Source organism: Microcaecilia unicolor, chromosome 7, assembly GCF_901765095.1.
Source record: "Microcaecilia unicolor chromosome 7, aMicUni1.1, whole genome shotgun sequence".
Classification (NCBI taxonomy): Eukaryota; Metazoa; Chordata; class Amphibia; order Gymnophiona; family Siphonopidae; genus Microcaecilia; species Microcaecilia unicolor.
The window spans coordinates 180,507,595-180,534,871 of NC_044037.1; the positions used below are offsets into that span (position 1 = coordinate 180,507,595).

The 27,277-nt window shown below is 41.3% G+C and overlaps 1 protein-coding gene across 2 annotated transcripts in view; it reads left to right on the forward strand.

Moving 5' to 3' along the window:
* Positions 1-27,277, forward strand: part of ARMC8 (armadillo repeat containing 8) — a 191,650-nt gene that overhangs the window by 104,912 nt on the left and 59,461 nt on the right. For both annotated transcript variants that reach the window (XM_030208942.1, XM_030208943.1), the window contains exons 17-18: positions 5,331-5,480; positions 25,664-25,759. In XM_030208942.1, coding sequence (XP_030064802.1) covers positions 5,331-5,480; positions 25,664-25,759 — 246 coding nt within the window. The remainder of the gene's footprint in view (positions 1-5,330; positions 5,481-25,663; positions 25,760-27,277) is intronic.

The window sequence follows — 27,277 nt, forward strand, 5'->3', positions numbered from 1 at the left end:
CACTGAGGACATGGAAGGCGCATCTGACCTCTTCGAAACATGGTGCCAGGACCTCTGGGACACTGACATTGCTAGTTCCTGAGAAGCGTCGGCACCGAAAAGATCACTCCTGCTGTGTGAAGTCAGTACAGATGCAACAGCCTTCTTGGAGTCAGGACCAGATCTCCAGTTTGGCTCTATCACCTTTGCAAGCCATTTACGCACCATCAGCCCTGCATTTACCACTGCCTGACCTCAAGGAGTAGCTCCAGGCAGTGTTACATATGTTTGAGCGTATTTTGGCTCGGTGCAATGTTGGGGCATCAGTGTCAGCTGTGGTACTGCCCCAGCCAATACCAGAGGCCCATGCCTTGCCTGTTGGCCATTTATTTACACCAGTGACCTACTGGGTACTGGTGCCAGTGTCAGTATTGGAAGAAGCAGTGCTCCTGTCCAGCTCATCGAGGAAGGATGCTCCTCCATAGTCAAGGAGGGCACCCATATGTTGGCACTCTCGCCTGGAGTCTGAACATGAGTCTAGCACAGACTGTCTTCTCATGAAGAATATTTTGCAGAGTCTGATACAGACTGCACTTGGGTGTCTGGTGTCCTCTTGGAGGAGGAATCTCTTGGTATACCCTAATACCTCTCCCCATCTCAGGAAAGGAGAAAATCTCCACCAGAGGAGCTCTACTTAGCCATTTCCCTAAAAAAAAAAAAAAAAAGAGAGACAAAGTCCATCCCATTTAATTTGGAGATTAAGAACAAGCCCAGGACCAAGATGTTGGACATCCTTGACTATGATGTCCCTCCCAAGAAAGCTTTGACAGTGTCTGTGCATCCTTCAGGCAGCACAGTTGAGGAGTTGGGAGACCCCTCTCTCGGTGCAGCCTATTCCTCGGAAGGCAGACTCTATTTACAGAATCCAAAAGGCTCACAGAGTCAAGAAGCAGCAGTTTCCTCATCATTCCATGATGGTCAAATCCACCCTCAAAAGGTCCAAGAGTACTAGAAACCATACCTTGATGCCCCTGGTGCTGGATGCTAAGACTCGGGAATCTTTTGGGAAGGAGGTTTTTCCAGGTTCCTTGTTTAGATCCTGCATACAGTCCTATCAGCTCTACATGAGCATCCACTTGCGGAACTTGGTGTGCAGTGTAGTGGAGTTTGTGGACTCTTTGCCTGCAGAGCAGGCTGATCAGCTCCGTGAGCTAGTAGCCAAGCAGAAGTGTTGAAAGCACTGTGCTTAGGCAACTTATGATGCTTTTGATGTAGCATTCAGAGTATCTCCATTAGGTATTAGCATGTGCAGACTCACTTGGCTGCATGCTTCAGACCTAGAACCGGCGGTTCAGAGAAGCTGGTGGACATTCCTTACCAAGGTGATCATCTTTTTGGGAACAAGGTGAAGGAGATCACCAACCTCATCAAAAAACATACTGATACAATAAAGTCCCTGTCTGAACCCACTCTTTCTGTGGTCTCCAGTTCTCAGAGATTTTTGACACTGGGTGGAAGAGATTCTACTACTCTTAAACCCGTAGGTATACTATTCCTGTCTGCCCTTCCCAGCAGTCTGAGAGCCCTAATTCCTGCCCTTGGTAGCAGTGGACTCAAAAGCCCCAGCTCCCTAGTCAAAGCAAGGGACAAGCTTTTGACTAGCTCCAAGAGAGCATAGCTTCTATAAAAGTGATTGTCCCGGATGACCTACTGGTAGGAGGGAATCTAAATTTTTTTCAAGTCAGATGGTTCCTTGTAACCTTGGACTGGTGGGTTTTTGAACTAGTCGGGGTGGGGTTAATGGTTATGTCCTAGTGGTGTCGGGCCTCAGGGAATCTAGATGATGTCATTTCTGTCACTCCGAAACTCATTGAGTTGCTTTCGTGGTGGACAGTTCTGCCCCATCTGGTCCTGGGATTTCCATTCCAAATTCCTCCTCCACACAGGACACTGATGATAAATGTGTCCGACCTGAGTTGAGGAGCTCAGGTGGACAGGCTTCACACTGGATCATTGGTCTGCTCAGGAGACTCAGTTTCACATCAGTCTCCTGGAGCTGAGGGCCATTTGGAGTGCTCTAAAGGCTTTCAGAGACTGGCTGATGTACCAAGTTATCCTCATTCAAATGGACAGTCAGGTTGCAATGTACTATGTCAGCAAGCAGGGAGGAATGGGTTTGTACTTTTTGTATCAAGAAGCAGTTGGGGTATGGCTGTGGGCCTTCAACTATGGTATGGTGATCAGGGCCACATACCTGGCAGGGAAAGACAACATCTGGCAGACAGACTGAACAGGGTGATACAACCGCAAAAGTGGTCTCTGAACAAGAGAATTGCCCGGGAGACCTTCTGGGAGTGGGGTACTCCCTCAGTGGATCTCCTTGCCACTCATTTCAATCACAAAGTTCCTTAGTTCTGTTCCAGACTGAGATCACACAACAGATTGGCATCTGATGCCTTTGTTCTCGATTGGGGGATAGGTCTTCTATATGTGTATCCTCCAATATCTCTTCTGGGGAAGACTTTACTGAAACTCAAGCAGGACTGGGGAACCATAATCCTCATTGCGCCCTACTGGCCAAGGTAGCTATGGTTCACTCTGCTTCTGGAGTTATCCTCCAAAGATCTGGGAAGGCTGGACTGTTTTCTGACCCTCATCACTCAGAACAGGGGGTTTCTTCCAATCCCTCTCCCTCACAACTTGGATGTTGCGAGCATTTAACTTGCATTCCTTCAACTACATGAGGGTGTCTCCCGGGTCCTGCTTGCTTCAGGAAAGATTCCACTAAAACAGCATATTTCAAATAGAAGAGGTTTTTCGTCTGGTGCGAGGGCAAAACCTCATATCCTTTTTCCTGCCCTACAGAAAAACTGCTTGAATACCTTCCACACCTTTCTAAGTCTGGTCTTGAAACCAACTCCGTAAGGGTTCACCTCAGTGCAGTTGGCGCTTACCATCATGATATGGAAGGTAAAACCATCTCTGTGCAGCCTCTAGTTGTTCATTTTATGAGAGGTTTGCTTTTGACTAAGCCTACAGTCAAACCTCCCACAGTATCATGGGATATCAATGTCATCCTCACCCAGCTGATCAAACTTCCTTTTGAGCCGCTTAACATGTGCCATGTGAAGTTCTTGACCTAAAAGATTTTGTTCTTAGTAGCAATCACTTCAGTATGCAGAATCAGTGAGCTTCAGGCCCTTGTAGCAGATCCACCATGTACAAAGTTCATCTCAACAGAGTGGTTCTGTCCACACGTCCTAAGTTCCTTCCAATGGTTGTTTCTGATTTCCATCTTAATCAGTCAGTTGTTCTGCTAATATTTTTCCTAAAACCTCATGCCCATCCTGGCGAAAGTGCTCTACACACCTTTGGCTGCAAGTGAGCCTTGGCTACCTATCTGGAGTGGACTATAGTCCACTTGCTTTTTGTTTCTTTTCACCCAAACAGGATGGGGGCAGTCAGCAGTAAAAGCACTTTTTCCAGTTGGCTAGCGGATTGCATCTCCTTCACTTATGCCAGGCTGGGCTGACTGTGGAGGGTCATGTCACGGTTCACAATGGCTGCCTCAGTACACTTGAGGTCAGCTTCCATTCAGGAGATTTGCAAAGCTGTAATGTGGTCTTCAGTCCATACATTCACATCTCATTACTACCTTGAGCAGGATTCCTGATAACGACAGCCAGTTCTGTCAGACAATTCTGCAGAATTGTTTTGGAGTCTAGAATCCAACTCCACCCTCCTAGGCCCATTTTTATTCTTTTCCACATCGCATCCACACAACAGGAATGTTACATAAGTTTTGCCTGTTGCAAATCCATCTTGTCCATTGGTTTGTTGTTTTTGGTGAGCCTGGTAGATAGTGATTCTCAGCTGTATTAAGTGATGTCCTGCTTGTCCTCAAAGAAAGTGAAATTACTCACTTGTAGCAGGTGTTCTCTGAGGACAGCAGGGCACACATTACCACAGACCCTCTTTTCTCAGCTAGGAGTGTTTTTGTACTTAACAGCTGGTTCCACGCGATTGAGGTGGGTGTGAAAGCACCTGCGCATGTGTAGTTTGGGGCTTCCAAAGGCTTCTAGAAAAGTCAGAACACTGGGTAGCATTTGTGCTTGGCTTCATTGGATAATGTCACCCAACTGTGTAGCAACTGTCCTTGGAGAACACTTGCTACAGGTGAATAACTTCACTTTATAAAATACTAGTGCTAAGTGGCATAATGTGTAACTACATCGCAGGCGTTAACATTTACCCCAGCCCTAGAATTAGTGTAAATGTCTGCACCAGTATTTTTCAATGCATAGTAAACCATAGTATTTTATAATTTATGTGCATATGTACCCTCTCTACCCACCATCCCTGTACACATTCATCAGCAAAGTATGCACCATCATGTCAAATTGCATACTTTTGCATTGGTCAGTAGTTTATCAGAGGTTATGCACACATGCCACACCTATGACTAAACTGTGACCAAAGTGGGCATGTACTTTTCCATTTTAAGGCCATACCCCTTATAAAATTACTCTTCAAGTGCATATTCAGCTCCACCTTCTGTACAAGTAGCAGTGCTATATATATATATATATATATATATATATATATATATATATTAAGCAGTGACTGCACTAGCACTATCCAGATAGATTTAGGTCTATTTGATAGCAGCCTAAGGGCGGAAGCTATCAAAGTGACCTGTGGATAAGATGTGTTATTTTACTGTTAACCCCAGTTATTAGTAACTGAATCACATTGTATAAAATGGAACCTGTGGTAAATTAACATGTCTCAGTGGTAGCCCATGTTGATATCTATGCCCCAAATCTGTCTGGATAACCTATCCATTAAGCAGTTGAATATTGTTACCCTCTTGCAATTGGCTTTGGATCTGACCCTGCTTCTACTTCCACTCCTCCCAAAACTCAGCACCTTATTATCTGGATGAAATCTGACCATTTTATCCAGATTATTTAAAAAATAACTGTATAAGTGAGTTGTACATTTTGCCACCTGCTAGCGAATGCATGTATCACTTTTAATATTGGACTCTGTTTTTTGAGTGCCATGTCTTTTATATGCATATAACCCCAGTCAGTTGTATAAGTGCCTACTGAAATGCATAAAATACTATTTTACATGCTTAAGTTGTGCATAAAGTGTAATTTTTTAAACTATACTTGCATGCCCAGTGCTTTGCCATCTGTTGACCAACTGTGATGATGATTTTGCATCCTGAACATGCAGCGTGCTATCACACCAATCTTTGTGACTATTGCAGGGTGTGCAAAGAAGAGTAACAATGCTAACAATGAGTTTCAGAGATGATTTTTTTAAATGTATTTATCCTTCAGAATATGGCATTCCAAGCAGAGCAGAAGATAAAGACAGATATTTTAAGATGTCTGAGTACAGAACAGTTATTCCGATTACTCTCAGACTCCGATGTGAATGTGCTGATGAAGACATTGGGACTTCTTAGAAACTTGCTGTCAACACGGCCTGTAAGTGGCATCAAACTTGTTTGAAAACAAGTCTGTAAATGACTTTTTTCAAATGTATTTGTTGCAGTGGTGACTTATACCTACAAACATCACGTGAGTTGCTATATATTTCAATGGATAAAATATATTTGATTGGATTTATTTACTTTGTACCAATGCAGACACATCTGGGTGGCCTGCAATATAACAATGAGGTATGTGTATGTATATATATATATATATATATATATATATATATATACAGTGCACTCCATTTAAGTGCACATCGGATAAGCGCATGCTCTGTTTAACTGCATGCCGTACTTCAGTCCCGTTTTTGGCGTCATCAGTTTCTATGGGGACAAACTTCGGTTTAGCGCACCACTTATAAGTGCAAAATTCGCTTATATGCATGGTTTAAGACCACTCCTCTGCAGGAAAAACTTCGCATAAGCGCACGCGTGGAATATGGAAGCCGATTGGCGCGTGACAAAGGGGTGGTAAATTTGAAATCTCGTTGGTTAACTGCCACAGGCAGAAGAAGCGAAAGAATGTTGTTAGAGTGTACACTGGAGTCGTCGTCGCGCAACTGTAAGACTTTTTAAACACTGGCTGAACGAATAGAAGTTTTTAAAAAATTAGAAAATAAACAGTCAAGCATCTATTGCTAAAGAATATGGTGTCAATCCCAGTCAAATTTCACGTATCTTGAAGCAGAAAGACCAGCTTCTGGAAGACTGGCAAAACAATACAAATCCACATCGGAAACGAAAATGGGCGGGAAAAGCTGAGGAGGTAGAAGATGCTCTTCTGCGGTGGTTTTCTCAAGTTAGGAGCAGACAGTTTCCTGTCAGTGGTCCACTACTTATGGAGAAAGCTAATCAGCTAGCTGAAAGTCTTGGACTAACTGAATTCAAAGCCACTATTGGATGGTTGGAAAGATGAAAGGAGAGGAAGAACATAAAATTCAAGAAACAGCATGGTGAAAAATAAGACGCTGATGACTTTGGTGCCGAAAATTGGGTTGTTTCTGTTCTTCCTACCATCTTGAACGAGTTTGCACCTCATGACATTTTCAATGCTGACGAAAACAGACTCTACTGGCGAGCGATTCCTGATGGAACACTTGCATTCAAACAAGCCGAAACTACAGGAAGTAAAACGTCGAAGGACCGACTGACGATCCTCCTTTGCTGCAATATGGATGGGAGTGAGAAGTTGGAACCACTCGTCATTGGAAAGAGCAAACAGCCCCGTTGCTTCAAGAATGTTAAGCGACTTCCTGTGTCATACGAGGCTAACGCAAATTCATGAATGACTGGGGAAATTTGGAAGCAGTGGCTAAAGAAGTTAGACACTAGAATGCGGGCACAAAAGTGTCAGATTTTGTTGCTTTGTGATAATTGTGCTGCATACAGTGATGACGTCAGGCTGTTTAACATCAAGGTGGTCTTCCTGCCACCAAACAGTACCTCTCTGATGCAACCTATGGATCAGGGCATAATAGCCAATTTCAAACAACATTATCGGGCTCTTGTGCTACGTCATCTGATGAGCATTATGGATGACAAGACTGGCAAGGATAAACTTGCTGTTGAACTGGCTTGTAATCTATCACTGTTGGGTTCCCTACATATGCAGAAAGAAGCCTGAAATCATGTTACACAGGCAACCATTGTGAACTGCTACAAGCGGCAAGCTTTGTTAAGGATGTAGAGAGGGACGAAACAGATGCAGCTGTTGCAAACGCGTCAGATGAACAGGCTATTGACATCCCAGCCGGTGTTACTGAAGAGGAGTTTCATCACTACGTAGCTGTTGATTACGATCTACAAACAGCTGACGACAGCACTGATGTCGAGATTTGCACCTACAGGCAGGCAACGGCTGATGATGAAACAGATGATGAAATGAGCAGCAAGGCACATGCTGATGAAATTCAACAACCTCCTGTCTCTTTTGCAAGAGCGCTGGAGAGTCTCAACACCGTGCGGGCCTATCTGGAGGCCACTGGATGTCAGTTGTATGACAGGTTTTACCGTCTGGCAGACGTAGTCTATGGAACTCACAGACACAAGAGTGTACAGGGGACTATGATTACTTCAAGTAAGCCTAACGTCATTTAACGGAGACTGTATACTGTACGTATAATAAACAGTACATATGTATTTCTTTGGTCCCAGACCCTTGCACTTAAGCGGATTGCACTGTATGTATGTATGTGTATATATATATATATCTACCGTATATATATAGATAGATGTAGATAGATATGTATAATATCTTTCCCTTTCCCTTTTATGTACATAGTAGATGACAAGTAACCAGTCTGCCCTGTTATCTCTGTCCACACTGTTAAGGATATATTTCTGCTAGTAGGCACTAAGGGGGGAATTCTATAAATGGTACTGAAAAATGGACACCGGAAAAGATCAGTGCTAAGTGCTATTTAACACTGGTTTCGGTTTCTATATCCAGCTCTAGGCACCAGACTTATTCTGTAACACTGCGTGCAACTTTTTGGAACGCCCCTGATCCACCCATGCTTCTGCCATGGCCATGCCCACTTTTGGGTTGCATGCTATGGGGCTTATATGCCCAGTGTTATAGAATAGTATACATCCAGATGCGTTCACAAATCCTAATTGGTGCCAATTAATGACTAATTGGTTGTTATCCAATTATTGCTCATCAGCTCGTCAGTTAAGATGTGCACTCAAATTTGGGCCCCAAAATATAGGCGCCATGTATAGAAACCAGGGGTAAATGTAACTGCCAGGAAACTTGTCATTTTCCTCCGTCATACTCCATTATTTTGGGTAGATGAACATATAGGATCCCTTATATAGTTCTTCTCCCTTCCTATGCCAAAACCATAAAGCTGTTGCTTGAATGTACAGCTTTCTGGATCCCTGCATAGCCCAACAGACCTAGCTGTATGAGCATATGCTTGTCCATTAGGACGTCTAGTTATTACTGTGCTAGTAGTTTGCCAGACAGACTCACTGATATATTTGCCTTAGAATCCTACTGTTTTGAAAATGAAATCACACTTTAAATAATATATATAGTCCTTATTTTTATATGTATATGTCTATATGTTTAAGAAAGCCAGAAGCTTGTTAGGATTTCAGATTATGTGAAGGCCCATTTTACAGAGAATGTTAAGATGGGAAATCAGATGGTCAATTCCAGTGGTATTTTACTAAAGTCTCTTCCAAACATGAAACCTTTTGTAAAATACCTATAAGGATATCAGGAATGCTTGCATATTTGCTGGCATGCACAGCAGGAGCAACCATTTTACAAATGTACATAGAGTGTGAACCTAGAAGCTTCCATGTTTGAAGCATAAAGACCTCCACATTGAAGTGGCAATTTTGCAACATCCATGTATAACATGCAGCTGTCCAATTTTACAAACCTAGGGCCCTGTTTACAAAGGTGCTAACCAGTAGATGCCCATAGGAATATTATAGGCATCTACACATTTAGCACATGCGAATTTTAGCACGCGCTAAAAACTCTAGCACGCCATTGTAAACAGGGCCGTGCCCCTAGATATGTAAATGCAACAAACTTAGGTGCAGTCTTTCTTTTTTTCATTTTGGAGGTTGAATTACTCCCTTAATCCCTCATGTAAAGCCCTGGCCTGAATGAGCACTTTCCAAAATTCTACACGGTGTCTAGAAAAAATGGGACCCCAACATTTTCCCAAATAACCCAAAAACATCCTACAGCAGCAAAACTTTGGAGTCATTTCTGACATTTCTGAGTACTTATTTTTCAATACAGTGACAATCTAGCACATTGAGCTTGCAAAACAATTGAGCTCTTAATTAATGAACCCCAGAATTCATTGAGCCAACAGCTCAGTGGCGTTGAAGACGTTTGTGAGTGTGTCAAGGTTGAAGAAGGATACTTTGAGCACAAATTAATTAAGAAAAAAACCCATTATACTATTGTATTTTCAAAAGTCATATTAAATATTTAAAGAATTGCAAAGTATTTTGAAACTTGTAAGGGGTTCCGTTTTTTCTGGACACCATGTATATAATATGCCTTTGAACTGGTGTAAAACCCGGTGAGGAATATTTTTTTTCCCCATAAACATGCATTCCCTTTGTAAAATGGGGAATACGCATTTAGACTTTTGTTCTGCCCAGGGCATACCCAAACTACACCCCCTTAAAATCGCTGCATGGTGCGGATTTCCACATGTAAATAGCAGGTTCTGAAATTGCCATTTACACATGTATGCTCTCTATGCATGTAATGCCATTATTTTCATACGGAAATACTTCTAATATAAACTCTGTAGTCTGGATCATCAGAGGCACTGTCATTTTCCCCTTATATCCCTAGATTTATATTATTGTGATCAAATAAATTGCAAAAGGACTAGACATTAGAATAATTAATATTATTAATAACATTAGAATAATATTAGAAAGGTTAGTGGATACATAGAACAGGCTGTTGGTGGAGGTAATGATGAAGGCAGAAATGCTAACAGAATGTAGGAAAGGATGGGATAGCACAGAGGATCCTTATTTGCAGAAAATTGGGTGGAAAAGCAACTAGAGTCTATGCCACAGTATCTGGAAGCGACAAAAGAGTGTACAGAGAACCACAGAGAACGTCTGGGTACATTAGAATTTAACAACTCGGCAATATACCATAGCCCACCATGATGTAGTGCCTTAAAAATCAGGTATAAAGTTTTAAATTGGATCCTAAACTCAGCTGAGAGCCAATAGAGAGAGAAGAAATGGCGAGTCATGATCTGAAATACAAAATGTGCATCCGTAATTTATACGTTAAAATCTGCTTAAGTAGTTCAGTATATAAAACATTACAATAATCAAGTTTGGAGGTGTTTAAAAGGCATGGACCAGAATGAGAGAATCCTCAGGGCTCAACTAACTGTGAATATGTCGAAAGAACTGAAAGGTGCAAATGAAGCTTGAACTGCTGAGGAAATTAGATTATGCATTGATAACTCCTCATCCAGCCAAATGGCAAGACTTTTTTTTTTCAATATCAAAAAGAAGGGGTTCAAACAACTTGTAATCAATACAAAAAAAAAAAAAAATACAAGTTTTGAACCTATTATGCTGTGTTGAATTTCCCACTCCGTCCCACTAATTTCAAACTGAAACTAGTGTAGTACTACTTAGCAAACAGAACCTCAAATTTCCCAGTAGGGAAAGTACCAAAGGCACCAAGACATCCACTTCTCTTCAAGGGGGACGAGGTAATATCATTGGTTCTTGTTAGTTATGGATAAAAGGAAAAAAGAAACATCTGCAAAAACTCCACCTGAGGGAGAAAACTGGGTGATTCAAAAAAAAAAAAAAAAAACCCAATTCCACTTGGAAAAAGGGACAGATAGGAAGTTCACCTAGCAGTAACAAAATCTTAGGATGCACCCTAACCTAGCAGTAACAAAATCTTAGGATGCACCCTAACCAAAATGCAGTAATTAAAGAAAAAAACTGCTTAGACATCTGTTCAGCTGAAAATCTCAATTGAAAAGTCTCATAGAAATCAGTCACAGCAGCTCCTCCTGATGACGAAAAAACAAAAAAGATTTCACTCAAAGTCCCACTGCACACCAATAAGCACACTCATAATGTTGAAAATTGTCCTAAACCACAGGAACAAACAGAAAACCCAAACTTAGCTGTAGATGTCTTCAAGTGCTTGTCCCATCCGTACAGGTAATTTGACAAACAGCTTAGCTCAGAGCTGTATTTCCACTGGATACGTGCTTCTTTTGTGTGCCGCCAAACCAGCGGTAAACCAATTGCCACCACAAGGGAGAAACTTCAGCAGAGCAGGAAAGCTTCTAATACTTAGTCTATTTCATAATATCCTTCAACAAGAGCGCCATTTTGGGCATGACTTGATCTGTAGCAGACTTGGTGCATTACTTTTTCCTTCCTGAAGCAGCATTATTATGAGCGAAACAAGGCGCTCTTGTTGAAGGTTATTATAGGAGCACTATATAGAATCGGGGTGTTTATTTATTAGAGTGAAGTTGCCTCCTGGATAGCATCCGAGATTGCTTCTAGTGTTAATAACAGTTGTCTTGAAAATCCCCTGTGAAACTGGAGTCAGCAGAGATATACTTTCACCTGAAGCACCAGCAAACACAGTCAAAGTTTCTGCAAGTTTCAGTCTTTTGCCAGACATTGGTGAGGACACTGAATTTGAGACCTCTCATGCAGCTCAGCAGAGATTTCCACCTCAAGAACAGTTTGTGTTCCACACCGAGGCGGGTACTTCTGGGTCATTGGGGGCTGCTCTTTGATCAGGGCTTACTGAAACCCTGTCCATGATGCACACTGTGTGTCTGAAACTGGCAGAGATGCCGAAGCAGGATCAGTGCTTGGAACATGGGGAATCCTGAAAGCCTCCAATGTAGCCTGCTTCAATCCAGGGATATGCCCAAATGCTGAGTGGTAAGATTTGGATTTCTCCCTCCTTTTCCCCATTTCGCCCGGTCAAAGGAATACCCGAATATAAAAACATGGAGATATGCAGGAGCTCACTCCCGTGTGTCCCTTAGCCACCATCTCTCAAATCTTAACCCAGTTACTGGGAATGGGATGAAGCCAACAATAAAAAGATTGAATAGCCCTAAAGAAGCATTTCAATACCTCCAACGCCTGGTGAAAGCTACCAAAATTCAGGCCATTCTCTCCAATCAAAGAACCTGGAGGGGAATCCTCACTGTATGCTGACAAATCCAAGGAAAAACTAGCACAGATTGCTAGAATTTTTGCCTGAAACTGATAAGCAAAGAATGAGCTGAAAAAAATCGGTGACCATCTGCATCCAAATATTCTGCCTTTGCTGAAAACTCCTTTAAAAGCCAAGAAAGAGGTTTGGTCCAAATACCATACTGACTAATGTGCTCATAAGTACATAAGTAATGCCACACTGGGAAAAGACCAAGGGTCCATCGAGCCTAGCATCCTGTCCACGACAGCGGCCAATCCAAGCCAAGGGCTCACAAACAATAGGACCCTGTTTACTAAGGCGCGTTAGCGTTTCTAACACGCCTACAATTAGCACGCACGCTAACCGTGTAGGCGCCTGTAGGGATATTGTAGGCATGTACATGGCTAACGCGCGTTGAAAACACTAACACGCCTATAATGTAGCTTAGTAAATGGGGCCTATACTCTTGTTTCATCTGATCAGATTTGCTTTCCTTTAAAACCTGTTTACTTCAGAGTGATCCTTTATCTCCTTCTTTATTTTGTGCTTTGGTCCCAAAAGGCTTCGATGACACCAGCAATTTTTTCCCCATACTTTTCCCTACAAGGGGTGAGGGTACCATTCCAAGTTCAGTCTCTGCTTCCAGCAGCTTATCAGCTAACAAGGCAACATCTAAATCAAATTCTTTATGAATTCTCTCTGAAGTCACTTTAGACCAATCCCATACCATAACTTACAAAGTCTCCTGACTTTGTGGCAATCCCATAAATCAGAACCTACCCAAAATCAAATAATTCTTTGACCAGGGGATGGGGAAGACTTGAACTGAGTGTAGCACATGACTATACTGATGGGTCAGAGTCTGTACAACTTGTTCGTCTCAAATCAAATATCTGTAGGAAAAAAAAATCCCCTCCCTTAAGAATCAAAATGAATTTTAAAACCACCATGTCCAGTAATCTCAGTGACTTCATAGTAGGGAATAATGAGCTGCAGAGAAGATGTCATCCTCACCTTTTATTTTGGCCATTAATTCTTCTGTTGTGTTTTCCAGTAATGACTTAATTGGTAGTCCATGTGTCTGAGGAGAAATCCATAAATAAAATGATTTTTTATTGTTTTGATGTAAATTCACTTTTATTTGTTAAGAAGGTACATATGTTGTACCTACTTGAAAGAGGCAACACATATTCGTATCTAACTTTATTTATTGGAATTTACTAACCACCTTTATGAAGAGATTCACCTACTTGTAGAATGTTCCTTGTTTCATTCCTGAGTTGGGTCTTCTGCTCCTGGTGCTCCTGGGTCAGCTGGGGCTAAGGATGATAAGGAGACAGCATTCACAGCTCTTAAGGTGGCCAGGTTCAGGGCCCATGACTGCAGAAGAAGCTTTACAACATGATTCCTGGCCCAGAATCATAACTACAATGGCCAGGATAGGCACACTGGGGGGGGGGGGGGGGGGGGGGGGGAATGTAAAAAAAGGTTTCCCTGATAAAAACATAAGTAGATATAAAATACAAAAACATTGTACAAACAAACAGGTACAACAAAGTTAGAGGGTGTTCCAGTAAATAATCTAATCTATCTATCTATCTATCTATCTATCTATCTATCTATCTATCTATCTATCTAATATACATTAAATATTAAAAAATCATCTGACCAGATATTGTTCACTTTTATTATTTAATAAAAAGCATATAAAACCAGAACATAAGTGCTTGCCGTTTCCAATAATGGCCAACCCAGAACGCAAGTACCTGGCAAGATCCCAAAATAGCAAAACAGATTTTATGCTTCTTATCTTAGAAATAAGCAGTGGATTTTCCCAAGTCAATCTTTTAAAGGCTTATGGACTTTTTTCTTTTTTTTTAAAGAAATTATCCAGACCCTTTTTTTTTTAAAACACTGGTAAGCTAACTACTTTTATCACATTCTCTGGCAACAAATCCCAGAATTAAATTTCACGTTGAGTGACAAAATATTTTCTCTGGTTTGTTTTAAATTTATTACTTAGTAACTTCATTGTATGCTCCCTAGGCTTAGTATTTTTGAAAAGAATAAACAAACCACAGTTGGAAAACAAAAATGAGAATATTATAATGCCTTTGCGTTGCTTCATGGGGGCACCACACATTGAATTAGAAAAGGTTCAAAGAAGGGCGATGAAAGTGATAATGGGGATGGGATGACTTCCTTATGAGGAAAGGCTAAAGTAGCTAGGGCTCTTTAGCTTGGAGAAGAGATAGCTGAGGGGAATTATGATAGAGGTATATAAAATAGTACATGGAGTGGAACAGGTAGACCTCTATCATATCTCCCCTTAGCCATCTCTTCTCTAAGCTGAAGAACCCTAGTCTCTTTATCCTTTCCTCATAGGGAAGTTATCCCATCCCCTTATCATTTCGTTGCCCTTCTCTGTACCTTTTCTAATTCCGCTATATCTTTTTTGAGATGATGTGACCAGAATTTCACACAGTACTTGAGGTGCAGTCGCACTATGGAGCGATACAAAGGCATTATAATATTCTCAGTTTTGTTTTCCGTTCTTTTCCTAATAATTCCTAACAATCTATTTGCTTTCTTAGCTGCCACTGCACACTGAGCAGAGGGTTTTAACATATCAACGATGACACCATTAGACAGAGAAGTAAGTGATGGACCCCAAAGCAAATTAGAGTCTATATTTACCCCTGAAAAGAACATGAGTAGGGAAGCTGGGCTAGAGCATGGACTACCATTACCTTTGTAGCTGCAGTAGCCATAATTTGGCAGCATGCAGTCATGGCACAGGAAACAGAGTACAGAACATAAGACCTGCTATAATCAATATTACACAAGAAAATGAACAAGGGGCGTAACCATGAGGCTAATCAATGGTGTGTTCTTCAGCAAGGAAGTGTGGGAGGGAGTGACAGTGTTGGCTAAGAATGAAAACCTCAGCTAAGCATGAACATACAATTTGGCAAGATTATGAATGTTGTCCATTACAATATGTGTACAAATAACAATAATAGTGCAACAGTCAGGACTATTGAAAACATTACAAAGTCCACAGTGGGATGCAAGAAGATAATCAAGTGCCATACAATTATAGGAGGTATTTAACATTAACAAATCTGATCACAGAATACAAAATAAGGAAATACAAAACAGTAAGCTAGTATCATGGAATCTTATGGGAAATAACAGAACAAGGGACTAGGAGAAAAATAATACAAAAAATAGAAAACTAGGGAAAAGTCCATAAGGTTTTGTAAATATAGACAGCAAGAAAGCTGGCAAGTCAGTGTCATTTTAAAAACTTTGCTTCTGATGGGCTGACAATTCAGGAAACAGATGCATCATCAGGAATCAGCGTTGGTTCTGGTATTGCAAATCATGGTATACACAGGAGGGAGTTCACATGGGACGTATCATGATGTTTCAGAAAAGCTTCAACTAATAGTAAATATGATTCAAAAAAATACACCAATTAAACAGAGAAGGCCATATGCTTTACACAGTTCTAGTTATATTTCATACAGAATCAAATAAATTTTGAACAGTGCAATTTAGTGAAAATAAAGTTCCTAAGAAAACTAACTAATAGCTTGCATAACAAATAAGATTAGGGCACCATGTAATCAAGGAAGTGCACTGTTTCTCCATTGATACAAGACAAGGCACAGAAAGGACACAGAGTGGGAGAAAAGTTTAATATTCCAGCTGTTCACAATTAACATCTAAATTGTAAATATGCTAGGTAGAAACATCAGTCTTGTTGCTAAAATAATAAAGGACACAAGGAACTCTTCCTAAGTTAAGGGAAAATTCATTTCAATTAACCTAAACAATAAATTGAGAAAGGGGGGTCATACAGGTAATGGTGCCAGATAGGAAATCTAATGACCTATCTCATATATGGTGAAAGGGAAAACAATGTAAACAAATTAGGGCAAACTAGGCAGTTGCCTAGAAAGACACTGTCCTTTTTCTTGAGCAGCACAAAACATATTCATGCAAGGTACAGAAAAAAATCTTAGCTTCTGAAGTTAAACATTCATCTAAATTCACTCTTCCTGAAATACAGAACACATATGTATATATTGTAAGAGTGTGTAACATGTAGACATAACAGAAGATACAGGCATGAGCCTTTCAATTAATCTCAGTTAATGTAAAAGTTATCAGTCTATAAAACCTACTACATAGGATCAGAGAAGTTAAAAACAAACTTTGAACCCAATCTAATAAAATTGAGCTGTAAAAAAGTACTAATCCTAGTAAGACAGAAAAAGAAGAAATATAGCACACAGGTTTCTACAATCAAGTTGGGGCAAAGATAGCATCCAGTTAAAAGTAATTTTTAAAGGAAAAGTACACCTTGGAGAAAGGGAGACCCTAATTCTGTACTGAATGTGGATAAAAGTACACTTTAGCTGTAACTAATACACAAAAATTGTTATAAGAGACAGAATCTAAGTAGCTAACATGCCTACTAGGGAATTCATAAAAGAAATCTTTTGTTACATTGTATAGACAACTAATATGTATTCAGGAGAGAAACTACATGTATGTACTGATTGTACTACCCACAAAATTAAGAAATTCAAAAATGGTGTCCTTTAGTGATTGTATGTGAGGGGTAACACAAACACCTACAAATAAACAAAAGACAGACCTAAGAGACTGTAGATCAGATGTCTATTTGAATTCAGTACTGGACTTAACCTTATGTATGATATCCAAGTGGATTACCAAAACAATGTCCTAGGGCAAGAAGTACTTATGTGCACAAATGCACAACATTGCATAGCCATTCCAGAAGTAAAAAAGTCACAAACAATACTGTTTAAATGCTCCGTGGAGATTTATTTTATTTCTGCAGTTAATAAAAAAAGTCTCAGTGGAGTGCATATAATAAAAAGTTTAAAGGATGGCCATGTATGAATAAAACCCTGATTCCATAAGAAGCTTTAATTTATAATTCAAATTCTGAAAAAGGAAAAAAAGACAAAAAATTAACAAAGATCACATAGCTCCACCATTCTGGCTATTTCATTCTTAGGACACACATGCACATGTTTAAAACCACACCATTTCTTTCAACAATAGTATGTAAAATCCCTGTGAACAAAGAATAAAACAAGCAATACAAGTCTGGTGACTGAGCAACAAATCATTCAATTGTTTCCCCTTAGTCTTCCTTAAAATACCTCTGTCTGTTTATAGTAGAATACCAGATGCCTCTGAACAAACAGAAGAAGGTAAAACACAAATAATACATTTTAACAAGGTATAATTACCAGTTAAAGGTACAAACCTGCCTGACAGAGGCAACCATAAATACAAAATGAGCTGAATGCAGCATGAACGTTTCTGGTTCCTAGTTCTGGTGGTATTAACACTTTGGTTTAACATATAATATGCAAAAATCTGGAGAATTTAATTTGCTTTTAGGAAACCGCTTAGTGTATATTAATTCTTTTAGCCTGCTAGTCTAATTTTAAAACTAAAAGCTCCCTATAAAAGAGATGGTGGAGCAGTGGCGTAGCCAGACAGCCAGTTTTGGGTGGGCCTGAGCCCAAAGTGGGTGGGCACAAAATTTTCTGTGCTCCGCCCTCCCTCCACCACTATACCCACCATTTCTCCCTCCTCTCCACCCCTATGTCTACCATTTCTCCCCCTCCCCACCTATTCCCCTCTGTATGCAGCATGTGTCCCTCCTCTCCACCTCATACACAGCCAAGACTTTCCCTTCCTCACCCCTCCACCCTTTTGCTGCCTCTCCCTTTTTCCCCGTACATCTCCCTCACCCACCAACCAAGCCTCATCTTTCCATCTTCCCTCCCCCCTGTGCAGCATCTTTCTTTCCATCTTCCCTTCCCCCTGTGCAGCTGCTGTGTCCCCCGTCTTCCCTCCCCCATGCCACATCTTTGCCCCATCATCACCCCCCCCCCCCCCCCCCGGTGCAGCTGCAGCATCTCACCCTCCTTGCAGGCCCGCCCAGCAACAGTGTTCCTGACGGCGATTCTACTCGCAGGCTCCGCTCACAGTCACAGCGATTCCCACACGCTGCCTGCCGGCTGCTGCTCAACAATCTCCTTGCGCTACTAAGCGCTAACCCGGAAGTCTCTCCTGCAGAGGAGAGACTTCCGGGTTAGCACTTAGTAGCGCAAGGAGATTGAGCTGCAGCCGGCACTGGCAGGCAGCGTGTAGGAATCGCTGCGACTGTGAGCGGAGCCTGCAACTGGAATCGCCGTCAGGAACTTTGCTGCTGGGCGGGCCTGACCTGAAATTGGGTGGGCCCAGGCCCACCCGGGCCCCCCCGTGGCTACGCCCCTGTGGTGGAGATCTACATGTTTTCCTATCTGTCTCGTCAAAACAAGCTTATCAGGGAAACAAAATTGTTATCTAAAAAACCAGATACACAAAGAAACAGTAACATAGAAGTGTATAGAGGAACAGGTAATTTAATCTTTTTCAGTACGGCTGAAGTGCAGGTTTAGGAGAAGAAGGTTTGGAGGGTAAAGACTAGTATCCAAAAGCAACTTTTATTTTTACATGGGCCACTGAACTCAGCCAAGAGGCAGCTGAAGCTGGAACAAAGCACATACTCCCCTTAGCAGGAGATAAAGTGATCAGTCTCTGTTGCAGACTTCCTACTGGGCTGCTAGCTGTGTCACTTTGGGGAAGCAGATGTACTGTCACCAAGCAAAATAGGCTTGTAAGCTTCAGCAACTTATAGTACTTCTGTCAGAGCTCAGCACAATCCTGGCTTTGAGGAAGCACTGTTTACTGAAGGGCTGTAAGGGGGGGGGGGTAGTTTATTTCCCATTAATCAGACTCCTGCTTCCACAAATTAAACATTTTCAAATATTCTAGTAATGGATTTCCCTTTTCATGTTTCTTAAGTAACAAATTACTAGGTAACGCACTACTTGTCTTATTTCATTGAAAAGAAAGGATCCTTTTCACTTAGCGTAACCCATTTCTCACTGTACTTTATAATCTCTCTCTCTTCCTCTGGATTTGCTACACAAACAGTGTCTAATGGGGATGTCATACTGATAAACTTCTAATTGACAATTTGGTAACAAAAATGCAAGAAGAAAGCAGCAAAGAGACATCAGCATAATTACATGTACTTATACCAAACATAATATATATCACACTTACCCGGGAAAGACAGAAATATAAAAAATACTCACATCACGCTTCCCTTCAATTTTCCTTTTCCTTCACAATATTTCATTTACCAAGGGTCTTCGGCCGGAATTCTCAACAACAACATTAACCTTTTCCTTTACTCAACATTTTACTTTCACAATGCTCAACCTTTTACTTATCTGAACCCTTAAACCCCTCTTCTCAGTTAAAGGACTGACTGGGGACATTCGCCCACAAAGTTACCTTGAAGACGGAGGTCACCGTCCTGAGGCAATGCACCTTTCAAGTCCCGGCTTTTGGCACCAAATGTTCATTTCTGTCTTGCTTCTGCAACAGAAGTAACCTTCTGAAAGAGTAAATCTTTACTCTCCAGGCAAGAAAATCTCTGGCTGCTAAATAAGTATTAGACATAATAAGTGTTTATTCAAATTGTCAAAGAAACCAATCAGTAATTATTGAAATAGTAACAAATGAACTCCTAATACAGTATAATATGTAGCAAATAAAAGTAGAGTTTTCCCAGGGAGCTGTCAATATGTCCACCTCCTAGGCACACTGAGGCTCTTCATCCTCAGTTCTGTTTCCTGTTAAATACTTTTTTCTTCCTTTCTTCGTTATCTTAATTATAACTACCCTCCCTACCTAATGAATATGCATCTTTTCAGAATATTCTGTTTCCTGTCATGACGTCTCATGTTCCATCAAAGTCTGTCATTTTATTCCCTTATTATATTGGCAGTTAGGGCCTGTCATGCATTTAAGCATAAGTTTTCATTTGATATGGGGTGACCTTGGTATGTACAGTCATCATTCTAGCCCCCTCCACCCTTACAGTTTTACCCACACCCACTCCTCCTCCTGATTGTTTATCTGGATACAGCGGGTGTCCTTAGTCATAGGAGTCTCTGGCTTAGTTGCTGACCAGCAACTTATTACAAGTTAGCACAGGCCAAAATGTCAAACCACAAATTTCTACAGCCTTAGAAAGGTATTTACCAGAAAAAAGCACATTTATAATTCTCTTGCAACTCTTAAGTCTGCTTTCATCTTAAGAAAAGCAAAAATAGCTTATATTAAAACTAGAAATATGTATGTTTTGCACTTTTTCATGGCCTTTATGATATACACATCTAGATCCCTTTCCTGGGTGGTGATTCCTAATGTGGAACCCTGCATCATGTAGCTATAGTTTGGGTTCCTCGTTCCTACATGCATCACTTTGCATTTGCTCACATTAAATGTCCTCTGCCATTTGGATGCCCATTCTCCCAGTCTCGTAAGGTCCTCTTGCAATTTTTCACAATCCTCTTGTGATTTAACAACTTTGAATAACTTTGTGTCATCAGCACATTTAATTGCCTCACTAGATATTTCCATCTCTGGATCATGAATAAACATTTAAAATAAAAACAGCATCATATGTCTCATTGCAAGTGGTCCAACATAGATCACATGGCCAGCATGTTTTGGCCAGATATTGCAACAGGACCTTGCGTGTTAGAGATACCCACAACTGGTGCCGGCAACACCTGGGTCCTGACCATGATACCCCTCATTGTAAATTAAGTTCACAGATATCCAAGAGACATATTCTTGGTCTAGAAAAGTAGCATGAATGGATTTTTGGTATTGCAAAGGCTGATTCATTGACTTCAGCATTGGAAGTATTGATCTTTATAGGTCCTGGAGCTGTATCCAGTGCTGTGGATGCATCAGCATTGAGAGTGTACCATTCAACCTTGTCATTGAGTATTGATGAGGCCATTAGGATCACCACCTGAAGAAGAGGAAGGATTTGTCCTCAGCTTTGATTCTGAGGGCTTGTGATGCCAGAAGCAGGGACACAGTGACATTGCACTTCACCTGAGTATGGTGCTGAAAGAAAAGATGATGCCAGTGTCCTTGAAGTGCCCTTGACATGAAGACTGCTTATTCTCCTCGATATTGGAGGCAGTGCAGCAGCCTCTAAGAATCCAAGACCTGGCTTCTGATAATCTCCAAGTGACTGAGGGGGATATGGCCACTTCTTCATTTACTTACTGTTATACTGCTGCTTTGATACAGAGACTTTCAGCTTACTCTTGAGATTTACGGAGGGGATTCATCAACGCTGAGACCTTGAAGGGTTTCATGGTTAATATTTGATGCACCACTGTCAAACTCCTGTGTGTTGATGAGGAACCTTCACCAAGGCATCAGAGATCCTAGGTATATTGGTAACCATGAACAAGGCCTGACACTCATGTCAGTAGGTCAAGAGAGGCAGCGACCCAGACTTCTGCTCTGCAGTATTTTTTAGGGTCTGACTTTAAGTGCTCCTGGGATCCACATGTATTTTCTGAAGAAGGTTTAACTGGCTTACCATCAGACCTGACTTTCTCTTATGAAATAAAAAAAAATTACTGTTGGAGGAGTTAGAATTCAGTGATTTTGTGGGGGAAATGTCTGAGGCTGTTCCATCTGTGAGATGGAGGAAGAACCCATGGCAAAAACATTTGACATGCTACAATTTCTTGCACCCTGTCCACCCTCCTCAGAAGGCTGTAACAGTGCCTGTCACAGAATCTTGAAGGAGGTACAGATGAGAATGTGAGGACTCCTGTCCCCCCATAGTGCCTATAAACAAGAAGTCAATTCTGTATACAAAGTCTGAAAGCTTCTGGATTCAAGAAGCAATAGCTTATCAAATCCTCTCTCAAAAGAGCCAAAAGTTCCAAGACTCATTCCTTGATGCCCAGACTCATTCCTTGATGCCCTTGGGGAGAGAAGCTTGGACAGTTGTCTTTTGGGAAGGTGTTTTTTCAGAATGCTATACTTATCCCCTGCACAGCTTCTTACCAGCTCTTGATGGGCATATACTTGTGAAACAGTGTGCAGTGTTGCAGAATTGGCAGAAATTCTTCCTTGAGAGGAAGCTGAACAACTCTGTTCACTAGTGGCCATGGGGAAGGAGTGTTGGAAATACATGTTCTAGGCAACCTATGACATTGTCGTGAGGCATCAAGAGTTTCTTTGATGGGTATCGGCTCTTGGAAACTTGCCTGGCTCTGTGTTTCTTCATTTATTGTGCGGAATTCTATGGTGCTGCTTCCATCAAGTCTCTTCCCAGTTTCTCTCTCCCCCTACCCCGCAGAGATCACATGGCAGGAGAAGGAGGAATTAAATCACGACACAATGGGTCACTTCTTCCTCCTCTGCTGTATGATTTCTGCAAGGGAAAAGGAGAGCCGGTATCAGCTGCTCCAATTGTACCATGAGAGGAGGGAAGGGGGATAGCAAGGAGAGTAAGCCATGGGGAGGGGGGCAGACAAAGGTGAGTGTGCCATGAGGATTTAGCAGGAGAGGCAGACAAAAGAGAAAGTGCCATGAGGAGAGTGGGAAGGGAGTAGCAAAGTTAAATGTGTCATGGGGGAGGGTCAGACAAAGGTGAGTATGCCATTAGGAGGGTGGGCAGAACAAGGCAAGTGTCCTGTTGAAGGGGGAACAGAAGAAGTTGAGATTATGCCATGGAGGGAGGGAGCAGAACAAGGTGAGTGTGTTCCATGGGGAGTGTTGGAGAAGTGGCAGACATGGTGAGAGTTTGCCGGTTGGAGGGGTGTCAGACAAAGTGAGAATGTGCCATGGGGAGGGCTGGAGGGAGACGAAGCAAAGTGAGTGTGCCATGGGGGGTGGGAGCATGGTGAGAGTATTGGGAGGGGGGAGCAGCTAAGCCGAGATTGTGCCATTGGAATTTTGGGAGGGGGGCAGAGAAAGCTGAGAGTGTACATGGGGATGGGAGAGGTGGGCAGAGAACAAAGTGTACACACCATGGTGATCGGAGAGGTGACGGAGACAGCTGACAGTGTGACACTGGTGTGGCGGGAGATGAAGCTTAAGGATATACCATGGGGAGAGTGGGGGAGAGATACAGTGATAACTGGATAGGAGGAGAATGAATGAGAGGTGGAGGTGGGGAAGGAAGAATTAGAGGTCGAGGTATGTGCCGGGGGGAGGGGGGCAGATAGAATGAGAGGTTGTGATATTGCCTGTGGGAGAAGACTTTGAGAGCAGACAGAATTAGAGGTCTTGCTGGGAGTTTGAGGGAGAACTGCAGCTGGAGTGAGAGATGGAGCTGGGGAGGCTGGAGCCTGAGGAGGGAAAAGGAAGGAGGTAATTTCAGACTTTATAATGGGGTACTTCTATGCAAAAACACAACAAACAACGCTGAATTTTGCAGTGTTTTCAAATATTGTATGCAGAATTTTCAAAACTTTGGGAAAAATTTCCCCAGGAGTACAATTTAAACAGCCTCACTAATATTTGTATTTGGAAGCCAAGTATAGTGACCACAGACTTAGCGTCACATGTTCATATTTTGTGCGGCCACATTCTGCACCAGCTGTAATATTGTAGTAGGGCATATCTGCTATACAGCAGTTTTCCCAAGTCATTCTTGGAGTAACCCCTTGCCATTCAGGTTTTCAGAGTATCCACAATAAATGTGCATAAGAGAGATTTGCATATAATGGAGGCAGTGTATACAAATCAGTCTCATGCAAATTTATTGTGGATATCCTGAAAACTTGACTGGCAAGGTGGTACTTCAGGACCAACTTGGGAAATGGTGTGCTACAATAATCAGATTTGCAGTTATCTAGCAGTGGAGACAAAAATGCCTGCAATATTGCCTTGAAAGTTAGCATTAAAAAAATGCTGATTATACAGTATTTTAAATCTGTGTGGTAATTGAGAAATATGCATCTAAGGTGACTCCAAGGCAGCAAACCTGTGAGGCAAAACTGATCAGACACTCATCAGAGAACTAAGCAGGGCCACTATCACCATGTGAATGATTAACCAATTTTCTTCATATAAACATAAGACCATGATCATGCAACCATACTGATAACCTTATGAATACAATCAACTAAGCAGGATGAGGTGGGGCTGCACAGTATTGTAAAAGGGAAAGAGGATCTTAATTTCATTAGCATATATTTGAAAATCTACCCCTTAATGTCTTAAAATCTTACATAAAGGGCTAAGATAAAATGTTAAATAAGATACCAGATAGTTCAGAACCTTGTGGGACTCCATGCTGCATGGTAGACTGCTTTAACATCTTATTGACCACTCTTGTTTCATATATTGCTAAGTACAATTGAAATCAAACCAGAATTTTGGGGCCAATCCCCAGACAAGTCAGGGCAGTCAAAGTTCATAGTGGCAGAGATATCTGAAGATATCATTAACTGTGCTGTTTTACTTTGAAATCCTCTCAGAAGAGTATACAAAACTGAACAGAGAACCAACTCCATTCCATGTGTAGGCTGAAATCCATATTGCTTATCATCAAGCACATGCTTTTTATCTAAAAAAAATCTTGGAGCTTTTGGGAAACCACAGAAATGGTAGACTGATATTGAGCAGTAAGTTCCAGGTTGCTTAGCGTCAAAAATAGGGGGGGGGGGGGGGGGGGGGTTGTTTGTTTTTTTTAAACACATAAGCACTAGCCTGTTTAAGGAGTGGTGGTAGGATGCTACTAAAGTTAAGAGAGGATCCTGTTTGCTGATAGAAAAACATTTAGCGGCATTCAGCAGTCCTTTTATTAAGCTGCTTCGAAAAGTGGCCTGCACTAGTGTAGACACGTGTATTGGACGCGTGCAGGTCCATTTTTCAGCGCACCTTCAAAAAAAAAGCCTTTTGGGGGGGGGGGGGGGAAATGGACGTGCAGCAAAATAAAAATTGGTGCGCGTCCATTTTGGGCCTCAGACCTTACCGCCACCCATTGACTTAGCAGTAAGGTCTCACATGTTAACCGGGCGGTAATTGTCAGCACGTGTACAATGCCGATTACCGCCCAGTTAGTTCCACACGCCGGAAAATAAAATATATTTTCCGGCGCACATAGTGGACGTGCATAAAAAATGAAATTACCGCCCAGGCCACGCGGTAGTTGGGCGGTAGTTCCAAATTAGTGCGTGTTGGGCCCGTGTAGTTGCCTACGCGGCTTAGTAAAAGGACCCCTTAGCGTAGTGGCTGATTAAAAAATTACCACATCAGTTATTTTGTTTTCTTGGAGAAACAAAGGGCTAATACAGCAAATATTTTTACACTTATAAAAATAGCTATGGATGCTGATACATTCGGTCTCAAACTGAAAACTTAGTACCGTTTTCCATTGTGCAATCAGCATTTTCAACCCCCCCCCCCCCCCCCCCCATCTTTCCTGGGCTGAGTAAATCTTTTCCATTCACATGGAAATAGTAGTGGTTATGGTGCAGTTCTGTGGACAAGACTGGGCAGTAATTTTCATGCTTCTTGGATTGCTTTGGCAGCACATAGACCAGATAATGAGTACTCATGGGAAGCAGATCATGCAAGCAGTGACGCTCATCCTAGAAGGAGAGCACAACATAGAAGTCAAAGAGCAGGTACATTTTCCTCTTCATATTTCTTGTATTTGGTATAAAGACTAAGCCACTGAAATTATCACGTGAATTAATGCTGGCATTAACATGGATGTGTGTGTATTAATATGGTCTGTGCAACAATTTATTCATGTATTTATGCATTTTTGTTTACATATACCTATTTATGAATGAGCAGTTTTGCATTAATTCTGCATATTAGCAGCTTATTTAAATTTTTAATGCATTTAAGTGCCTTAAAATTAATATAGCTGTGTTAGCACATATTGGGAAGAATTTTATAACAAGATGCCTATATAAAGAGTCTATAAAGGTGTCTATTTTACAAAAGCAACATAGGTACCTATGTGGCTATATAAATTAGGCTTCAAGAACCAGCCCCAGTAGTGCAGAAATGCCCACACACAAATTTACATCTGCTCTGAAAAGGTGTAAAAATTCCAAAATTGCAGACAATTCAAAATACAGCAGTGAGATTAATTTTTTATTTGTGTAAATATGATAAAATCTTGAAATTTTATGTAGAACTACCAGGATTCTGTTTAAATTCTCTTGCATGCTTTACAGAGTTTTAAATGGAGATTGCCCAGATTATTTATTTTTTTCTAGTGTTTGCTACTCCCATTAGAAGTAGAAGGCTGTGCAATAATTATCCATTCACTTTTCCATCACTTAAGGGTATTAAGAACTTTAAGCTCTATGAAAAATTGATTGCTTTTCAAGCACTGAAAATATGGAAAGAACTTGCATCTTGTTTCAATATTTTACATAATTATTCCATTTTTAGGAGGAACTTAACAACTTTACTGTTTACAAGATTTGTTTAATTTTTTATCATTGTTTTTTATTCTTAATTAATGAATTTATAATTTATGTAATTCCGAAGTTGAATATCTTGACTCTCTCTTATTGTAAACCGCTTTGAACCTTATGGTGTTAGCAGTATATAAGCATAAGTATAATGGAACGTAAAAGTGTGCACATGCTCTGTATGGATATGTGTATGCATTGCAATGCCTCATACGCTCTGCCCAAACTATGCCCCCAGAAATGACTCCACACATCGGACTAGATTCTATATATCACACCTAAAAAAAATTGGCGCGGATACAAAATACGCATAGGCATATTTTATAAAATAAGCCTAAATTTCCACGTGGTTTATAGAATACACTTAGCACCCGTCCATGTGACTAAATTTAGTCATTGGTAGTTATGCCAAGTAAAACAGGGTGTAAATTCCGATGCCTAAATTATACATGGACCAGGTGTATTCTATAACAACCCACATAGATTTTAGAAATTGTTATGATTCTGCTGGTTTGGCTGAGGGGGAGGGGGGACGTCTCTTCTGATTGGCTGCCAGGGGTTGTGCTGATGTCAGGGGATAGTACTTTAGCCTGCAGCTGAAGAGTTTCTCTGCTTTTGCGTTACTGACTTGGTGGTAACAGGAAAGCCTGATAGGTTTCTCTCAGAACGTGCTCTAGGTTCTGACAGGGATCTGTGTTGATTTAGAGGCAG